At 45.1% G+C, this 9,246-nt stretch overlaps 2 protein-coding genes across 2 annotated transcripts; one reads left to right on the plus strand and one right to left on the minus strand.

Moving 5' to 3' along the window:
- Positions 1-2,445: 2,445 nt before the first annotated feature.
- On the minus strand, positions 2,446-4,941 carry nup88 (nucleoporin 88). The gene has a single exon (XM_035153664.2). It carries the CDS (start codon positions 4,926-4,928, stop codon positions 2,763-2,765), a length of 2,166 nt encoding a protein of 721 aa, XP_035009555.1. The 5' UTR covers positions 4,929-4,941; the 3' UTR covers positions 2,446-2,762.
- A 64-nt stretch (positions 4,942-5,005) lies between these two features.
- On the plus strand, positions 5,006-8,563 carry psmd8 (proteasome 26S subunit, non-ATPase 8). The gene is made up of 7 exons (XM_035155429.2): positions 5,006-5,163; positions 5,977-6,049; positions 6,147-6,249; positions 6,343-6,508; positions 7,077-7,177; positions 7,330-7,441; positions 7,740-8,563. Exons 1-7 carry the CDS (start codon positions 5,059-5,061, stop codon positions 7,875-7,877), a joined length of 798 nt encoding a protein of 265 aa, XP_035011320.1. The 5' UTR covers positions 5,006-5,058; the 3' UTR covers positions 7,878-8,563.
- The last annotated feature ends 683 nt before the right edge of the window (positions 8,564-9,246 follow it).

Below are 9,246 nucleotides of genomic sequence, written 5' to 3' on the forward strand. Positions count from 1 at the left end.
CTCTGTTGTGATTCTTTTGTAAGATATACAGTTTTAAATAGTGAAGAAACATCGAGGGGATTCTAAACGCTGAACAAAAAGGGACATTGTGCAGAAGTGATCGCTGGGCTGCTTTTCCCTTGGATTTTCTTTTCTATCAAGCTCAGTTGGTTTCTCGGTGACAGACCAGATAAACAGTGACTCACACTCTCCCCTGCCAAGTCCCCATACCACCATTTTCCGAGGCTCTCCTTCCCACCATCTGAAGCCTTTTTCCCCTCTGCCCCTCTTTCTACCACACACTGAAGTACAGTCCCATTCCTCCTCTTCCCCGCACAGATCAACGCTCTCACTCTAACCTCTGGCCTCATCCTGTGTAAACTATGTGCTGCTGAAGTATGTGTCCTGTACAGAGATGCGTGTGCTTCACATTAGGCTTCCAAGTTTTTGCGAAAAGAAGGGGTGGTCTCCTCCCCGCCTCCTTGTTCCACTCCTCCATGGAAAGAAACACAAATGAGAAACAGAGGCGAAGCAGCTCTCCCCTCTCCGCTCTCTCTCTCTGGCTCACAGTGACTCACATGTGAGGAATGTGGTGGGCTGGCCCACGAGTTATTAATATCTCCCTTTCCAAGGGTCTGCTAAGGTTCCTCAGGCTTGTGCACAGGATCTAGACACTGTACCTTTATGAAAGGCTTTAACAGCATCCCCTATTTGGAGTGTGTTGCTGTGTAAGAGCGGCATCACCACACCCTCTCCTGTGAAAGTGTGTGAGAGAGTAATAGTGTGAGGTTGTGAGTGGGGGAAGACGTCTCGTAGGGGGGGACAACAAACCCTGGTGCAGTACGAATGGAGATATAGTTCCTTGACTTGATTTCTTGTATATTTTCAAATAATCTGCCTTCGACGCCATTTTGGAGAGCAGGGTAAAAAAACTCCCCACAGCAGTTTGAACAATGCCCGCCTGTTATATAATTAGGCTGTGCTGAGTCATATATCTCGAACATGTGTTGCTCCAGTCGAGCTGCACGGTGCCACCACAGCTCTGAGGTTCAGGGTGCAGATGTGCACCCACCCCCAACAACGACAGACATCCCCCAACAGTGGAGCTTAGTCAATGGAACCGGGGTCTCCTCATACGTCACTGGGAGCTTACAGGGGGAATTCCTCCTCCCTGGAAAAGCAGAGACACTGGAGGTCAGCAGCTCTGGTGTGGGGGTGACATCTGCTGGATACAGGACTCACACTGTACGTTACAGTGTTACAGCTGTAGAGGGCAGACTGGAGGCATTCAAGTCTGTGTACACTCAGCTGGCAGTTTATTAGGTACACCCCTAAACCCTCTTTCAGGTTGTAGTATTGAGTTTTTTATTGAAGATGTTTTAAAGCTGTTGATTCCACTGTAGTTTTATTCCTTTCCTCATTGATATGAATGGAGTGGATAAAATAACAGGAACACCATATGTCCATATGACATAATACAATTTAACAGCTCCACAGTCTACTAGCTGCAAAATGATCATGAAGTTGAATCAACTCCTTTTTAAATGTATTTCCATCATCACGTCAGGACTCTCTGATAAATCTGTATATGTTTTATTTAAGCGCACTTATCACTCACATGTTTTTTGATTTATTTGTTTGCAGGATTATGCAAAATACACAAACTAAACGTGGTGGAGGGATGGGGTCTGATTAACCTTTGGTGTAAATGCGAAAATTTCCATTCTTTGCAACACTGGGCATTTTTTTTACATTTCTTAACACATGAACTTTTCAGGAGATGATGAACAGATCTTGGTTTAGAATATCATGTATTTTTAGCAGGCTGCTATTTGAGTGAACATCTGAAACTACTTAACATTCTTTAGGGAGCCAGTTTCTCTGGAACAGATACACAAGAGTTAAATTGATTTTCATATCTGCTGTTTACGACATGACAACTAAATAATTTAGGTGATCAGACCAATTAATTTTCTCTTTTTTATTTCCACTATAAAAACTAGATAATCATGTGTAGGATAGTTCGTCTTTCTCTGAGGTCTTAGCTCAACTGAGTGACATTCTACTGCCTCGTGTTCGTGCTCGACCTGAAGTCATCACAGGTTTCATCAGTCGGTCACATCAAGTTGGTTTCACACAGACTGTTGAAGTGTCATAGTAACTTCAGCATATGTTAATAATGTATTTATAAGACATAACTGGACATAACAAGGAGTATAAATGTGACCCTATGTCTTTTGGGAAATACATGAGCTATTGATCTCTTCATAAATATGACAAGTTTCAGTTTACTAGTTTGTGAACATATTCTTTTAAATCCTTTGACACTGTAACATTTAGTTTACAACTGTATTTGTGGATGTTTCAGTCGATCAAATTTTTTTAATCCTCTTATAATTTTGCTTGTGAAAGATGTTGAACCAAAGTACTAGGCTGATGTAATTTTTCTCAAATGAGTAAAGTCAGTTATAGATATGTTTAAAGTTTATTGTTTTATCCAAAAGTGACCCGAACATGTTGAAAATAGCTCGATACATTTCATATTCTGCTTTGACTCAACTTAACATTTTAGAGACATTGACATGACGGCAAAACTGTTATTTTTCAATTAAGAGAACAAGCAACATAGGAAGTAACATCAGTGTATATGAAATAAAATCAAATACACTGAGAATTAAAGCACTGCGGTTTTTATCAAAATTTAATAACTGGACTGTATCAACTCCACAGAACATTCAAAACTCTCCCCCACCCCAACACATTTCTGGTGATGTCTGCGGAGCTTAGAAACTGAAGTGGTTTTTGATGTCCTTTATCTGCTTCATCATGTCACCGATTTGCTGTCCCTGTTCTCTGAGGACATCCTGGACCACCTTTTTCTGCTGGGCGTTGAGTGAGACCGATGTCCTGGCCGCGGGCGCGTCCTTGTCCACCTGTGTCTTCTGGTATTCCATCTTCATGTTCACCTGCTTGATGCAGTTGTCCAGGTGCTTCAGTTTATCGCCGATGGTCTGCAGCTCCTTCTTCATGTCCTTCTCGCTGTTGGACAGGACGGGCAGCTGGCTCTGCACACTGACCAGCACTTTTTTAACCCTGTTCATAATGGTTTCCTGCCGATACTTTGCATCTTCGTACTTATCGGCCAGCCTCTCCGCTGCCTCTGTCAGACTCTTCCTCTCCTCGAAGCACAGAGACAGCTCCTCCAGCTGCTTTTTCTTCTGACCCGTCAGGAGCTTTACTCTTCTCTGCATCTCCTCGCGGGCCATATCCTGCTTGAGGATGTACTCCTCACGGAAGACTTGCGTGGCTCTGCTGAGGAGCTGCAGACACTCCTGAGGGGCTGGTGATGAATCCTTGTCTCCTGCCTTCAGCACAAGGGGATTGGTGGAGCTTCGTGCCAGGATGTTGCGGATGTGGTGCTCGAAGGAGTCGTTGGCCAGCCCGCGCAGAGGGGAGTTAACAGAGCCCGGGCCTAGATGGGAGCAGAGCAGAGAAGGCGAGGGAGGGCGAATCGAGCTCAGCAGGGGCAAGAGGATGCACTCGTAGATGCTGGTGATGCAGATCATGGTGGCCCCGAGGGAAAGATCAGACACAATCAAGAAGCCGAGAACCGGAGCTGACTGGCTGGTCTGGAGTGGCCTGGTGCAAAGAATGTGCTCAACGATGCAGCGCTTCTCAGCGGCCAGCTCCTGGAGACTGTCCTTATCCTCCTCATTGGACTGGAGGAACTTCTGCAGCTTGTTGACCCAGATCAGGCCCACGCTGTGCACGCCTGCTTCGTGGGTGCAGTGATACCGGTGCTGGCACAGGGGGTCTCTGTGCAGTCTGATGGGGCAGGTGAAGTCAAACTCCGGAGGCTCCTCGTCCTCTCCCGTCGCCACTTTCAGGGTGAGCTCCAGCTCCACACACTCGAAGACATAGAGAGCTGGCACTGCCTCTGCACCTCGGATCCACTTCTCCACCGCCCGCGTCTCCTCCTCCTCCTCCGGCTCCAGCACCACACAGTGGTACAGGGTGCCCGTCTCCGTGGCGATGACCAGGATACTGGGCACACATGGCAGGCAGAGAATGGCACAAGCATCGTAGCCGTAGTTGTCCTCTGCTGCTGGGTACATGGGGAGGGGTCCCACAGGTTTGCTCAGAGTCACACCGGTTGTCTGGCTTGTGTAGCTCACGTAGGTCTCCCCGTTTTCGTAGAGGATGTACAGGGGATACACCAGCTGCTCCTTGGGGAACCGGGCCGCCAGCTGCCGGGGGGGAGACGACACCGGCCCGAAGTCAAACGCCACCGCGATCTCCCCCAGAGAAGCTGCGTAGGAGCAGACCGGAGGATGGCCGCTGCCGCCATCATCAGACTGCGACAGCGGCAGGACTCTCACCGGCGTGTGGGGCGACTTCAGCCCGTAAAACCGGATGGTGTTGTCGGACGTGAGCAGCACCAGGTGGGGCTCGCCGTTGTCGCTGGGGTACCAGGCCGCCTGGCGCAGGCTCACGGACTGCGAGCTGGTGAAGAAGCGCTCCGCCACGGGGATGGTCTTGCAGTTGATCACGCTCCGTCCGCCCTCGAACTCGGACCTCTTCCCCCAGCGCTGCGGCAGCTCGAGCACCGAGACCCCGCGCTGCCCGACCAGCGCGACGTGGTGCTGCGTGGGACTCAGCGACACCCGGTTCACCTCGAACAGCGGCGGGTTGATGCACAGGAGGGTCTGACAGTCCCCGCCGCCGCCGCCGCGTCCCTCCTCCGCGTTCAGCTGCCGCAGGTTGGTGGTGTAGAACAGGCGCTCCGCGTCGTCCCACACGAAGAAGTCTCCCCCCAGACAAAAGGTCAGGTTCTTAGCGGCCCCCCTCTCGCTCCGGATTCGGTCCGGCTCCGACTTCTCCCGTATTTTCCTGAAGATCGTGTGGTTCGGCAACTCGCTCACCCACCGCTCCGCGCCGAACGCCGCCATCTTGAAACTGCCGTATGGCGGGGCGGGGTGGGCGGGCAAAAAACCGCAACCATGGCAACAAACGAGCGTTTCACGACAGTCGCTTTTAACGTATTCCGGCGGCCGGTGTCGCACATTTTGCAGAATCACCATGGCGTTGAAAGAGACCGCGGGGCTGTACGAGACCCTGAAGGGAGAGTGGAACAAGAAGAACCCGAACCTGAGCAAGTGTGGAGACCTGCTCATCAAGCTCAAGGTGAAGCTTCTCGTTCGCCTGTTTCTTCAAAGTGTCCGAGCGGGAGGCCGGGGGACGCGGCGTGAAGCGTTAGCCCTGTTAGCTAACGAGGCTAACTTCCAGACGCTAGCCCAGGCTAACGCTAACGTGTAGTTTCCTGTTTGTATAAACTCCGGACTCTCGTGGGCAATCGGAGAAATAACGTTTGTCAGCGTTCGGGGGGAAATAACGTGTTTTATTTGTGTGCGCGATGTTTGTTGCTTCCACAGATTAAAGCTAAACAACTACAGTGAGTGATGCTAACGTATTAGCGCTTATTCATTGTGAAGCTAGTTTGCACCTGGGTCTGACATTCAAAACAAACATTTCAATGGAGGTTATTATTAATAATTGAGTGATTTGTTGCTCTGATATTATCAATAATCAGCCAACACTTATAACATGTTTGTGAAATTATAGCTGCTAATGTTATTTTTTGCTCAGAGGATATTTTTTACAAACTCACCAATCTTCATTTAACTTTTCATTTTCTTATATCTTATATTTACAGTCCTGTTTACATTTGATATATTAAGTTTACATTGTCTATTTTATTATTATGTTTACTTCGCATTTATTTATTTATAACTTTATGTTTACTACCCCTTTGCTTTTTGTAACATGACCGACATTCACCATAGTGGGAATTTTAAAGGATTCTCTTGTGTTTTATCTTCTGACATCAAATTTAATACTGTTTTTGAGGATACGTGACCTAATGTTATGTCATAATTTAAATCTTTGGGTGATCCAGAGTCTGACATGTTGTGGAAAATGACCAAACTCTCTTTACAGGTTTCATTGCTGGAGCTGAACTTTTTACCAACCAGCGGGTCTGCGCTCACCAAGCAGCAGCTCATTCTAGCTCGTGAGTTTGGGTTTACGTTCTTATTAATTCACGGTTCAGTAGTAAGATGGCTTTAAAGCAGATATCCCTCTAATACGGATCTGTGTATGTGTTTCAGGGGATGTTCTGGAAATCGGAGCCTTGTGGAGTATCCTCAAGAAGGACATCCCGTCCTTCGAGAGATACATGGCCCAGCTCAAATGTTACTACTTTGATTACAAGTAAGGTCTCCGTTTCCTTCTTCACGTGTCTATGAATTTTGTGACATGTTATTCACTTCTTACATCGCTCTTCTTTTACCTTTTGTCATCAAGGGATGAGCTGCCGGAAGCCGCCTACATGCACCAGCTGCTTGGCCTGAACCTGCTCTTCCTGCTCTCACAGAACCGTGTGTCTGAGTTTCACACAGAACTGGAGCGACTGAGTGCTCGAGATATTCAGACCAACATCTACATCAGACACCCAGTGTCCTTAGAGCAGGTACTGCACTTTATTCTTAGTCAGATAACAAGTCTGTGGTTTGATATTGTACTGTTATTCAATTAATAATTTAATATCCTTAAATTACTGAACCGGTTACTTCATATTAATAATTTGGCTTCTCATCTTAATCAATTCCCTAAATCAATATCGTTGCATCATCGCAGCAGCAGGAACTTGTTGCAGGTTGTCCTGTCTCAACCAGTCCATTAGGGAGGCAGGTCCAGGGGGTTAGTGGCAGACTAGCAGCTGGATTACAGTGAAGTGATTCCCTCAAACAAATGAATTAACTCACTCAGATGATAATTATCACCTTCTCCTGAACATTGTGATACATATACAGTTTTCATTCTATAGGAAAGCTGCCAATAGTTCATATTTACTTTCCTAATGGCCAGATTTTTAAAAATGTTTTCATTGCAGACAAACTTCATTGTTAAATAATTGGTAAAATTATCCAAAATAACCCCACAGACATGCCTGGTCTGTGAAGTCTCTATTTACATTATACTGTGTTAATAATTATGCCAATGCCACTTACTAATGTTCTATATCCTCTCCTTCTCAGTACTTGATGGAAGGAAACTACAACAAGGTCTTTCTTGCCAAAGGCAACATTCCTGCCGAGAGCTACACGTTTTTTATAGATATTCTGCTTGACACAATTCGGTAAGGATTGAGATCAAGTCTTTGATCATTTCTACACTTGTTGCATTGATGCCATCTATTCCATATGTTTTATAACCACTGCAGCCAATAGCTTTTATCTTTTTGTTGTCTTTAAACGATAACTTCATCTAAAACTGACCTTTTCGTTGCAGTGATGAGATCGCAGGTTGCATAGAGAAAGCATACGAGCAGATCCAGTTCGCTGAAGCCACTCGAGTGCTTTTCTTCAGTACCCCCAAAAAGATGACTGACTATGCCAAGAAGGTTTGTATATTTCCTTTTCAATGTGGGAAGCAAGCTTAAAATATACATTAAGTACTATCCAGAGATGCAAGATGAAAACATACGATTTCTGCAGATATTAATTAAAATACTACAACTCCTTTCATGGAGGTTTATATCACAATTTAAGTTCGGTGCAAAAACCAGAGTTAAATTGGAAAGATGGATTCCTTATTGTTTAACCTTAAGTTAACCATTTACATTTTTTAACAAGCTCCTTCCTAGATTCTTTCCTACAGAAAGTAAAATGGTCCAAACTGATTTGTTCTTTCCATTGCAGAGAGGATGGAGTTTAAGCCCGGATGGTTACTACTCCTTCACCACTCAGCAGCAGCGGACAGAAGAGGTGACCATTCCCTCCACTGAGCTGGCACAACAGGTCATCGAATATGCACGACAGCTGGAAATGATTGTGTAATCCGCCCCCAGGAACACACTCAGCCCTGTACAGACACACTCAGACACACACGACGCTGGTCCAGTATACATCCAGTCAGCTCCGTTGCAGTTTCCCTGAGGGTTATGACTTCATTTTTTTTGCTGGTGTGGTGGATTTGTCGTCCATACCTCAAAAATCGATCAGCATCTATTTTTCCTGTAATCTCACACCCATCTACAGGTCTTCCTGTTTGCTGTCATTTTGAAACACGGGGAACAAAACTGAGTATCACAGGTGACATTCTGTTCAGCAGTTGCTGTATATCTACTTTTATTAAACATATAAGGGTTTATATGTTACATTTAATTATTTTATTCAAGACGCCATCGGTCCAATATTCAAATTGAGGTTTTCATGGGTCATTCCCAGCTGGTGACCAAAACACTCACCACCCTGACTTTGCCTTTCAGTGTCACACAAAACTATCAACACAGCTCTTTCCCACAAATTCAAGCAAAACTCTTTTTGTATACAAAGTTCAATTTCTCGTTAGTAGAGCTCACAGAAATGTTTCGCCCTTTCCTTGTATCCTAGCAACTGAAAGAATTGCCATTGAAGTTTGAGTGTTTTCTAAATGGTAATGCCTCGTCCTCCCAAGATGGTTTGTAATCCAGTTGATCTTACAATGAAAGTCTTTGTCTGCAATAAATAATTCAGAGAGTAAATTGTTTGAATGGCTGGATTTTTGAAACATTACAATTCAAACTTTTCCCAGGAAGCAAGATATTTATATTTCTGTCTTCACTCATTGCTCCTCATCTTGAATCCTCCTCAGCGCCAAGATTCAGATATTTCAGTGGTGACCAGAGGAAGCTCTCACTTGTTTGGGCAAATCCTCAACCCTGAGGAATATGTGGGCATAGATTTAATTTTGCCCACCATATATCACTAATAGTTAGTCTGCCATTAAGATATGTATAAAGGCATTAATAAAAGCTACTTTTGGGTTGCCAGATTAGAGTATACTCTCCTAGCCTGACATGTTTTGCTTGTCTGTTTATCACATATTTTAAATTAATTAGGGTCACTTCTCCAATGGATGTTTGACAACTTATGGGAAAGAAAATCTGCAAATGTCAATTTATTAACAGCTGCAAACCTTATGTTCTGCAGAACATTTATAAAATAATATATCAACACTTTTAATTTCAGGTGACCAAAGTTTGCATTGGCTCATTAGAAACTTGAAGCTAACATTTATAGTTGCAAACCTGACGACTTGTTAGAAGAGTGAAACCCTAAGTTCTTATTAATGGTTAACTGACATCTATAACTACATCATACAATGTACACTAGTTGATCCAGAAAGGGATGTCGCCTCCCCAGGGTCTCGATGGCAGGAAGCCAC

The sequence above is a fragment of the Hippoglossus stenolepis genome, chromosome 4 (genome assembly GCF_022539355.2).
Source record: "Hippoglossus stenolepis isolate QCI-W04-F060 chromosome 4, HSTE1.2, whole genome shotgun sequence".
Taxonomy (NCBI): domain Eukaryota; kingdom Metazoa; phylum Chordata; class Actinopteri; order Pleuronectiformes; family Pleuronectidae; genus Hippoglossus; species Hippoglossus stenolepis.

What these genes read in the sequence shown, in the direction of transcription:
- nup88 (XM_035153664.2), bottom strand. Translation starts at nt 4,928, where the DNA reads ATGGCGGCGTTCGGCGCGGAGCGGTGGGTGAGCGAGTTGCCGAACCAC.
- psmd8 (XM_035155429.2), top strand. Translation starts at nt 5,059, where the DNA reads ATGGCGTTGAAAGAGACCGCGGGGCTGTACGAGACCCTGAAGGGAGAG. An exon ending in ACCTGCTCATCAAGCTCAAG is followed by an intron (nt 5,164 to 5,976) that starts GTGAAGCTTCTC and finishes CTCTCTTTACAG; the next exon opens with GTTTCATTGCTGGAGCTGAA. An exon ending in ATTCTGCTTGACACAATTCG is followed by an intron (nt 7,178 to 7,329) that starts GTAAGGATTGAG and finishes TTTTCGTTGCAG; the next exon opens with TGATGAGATCGCAGGTTGCA.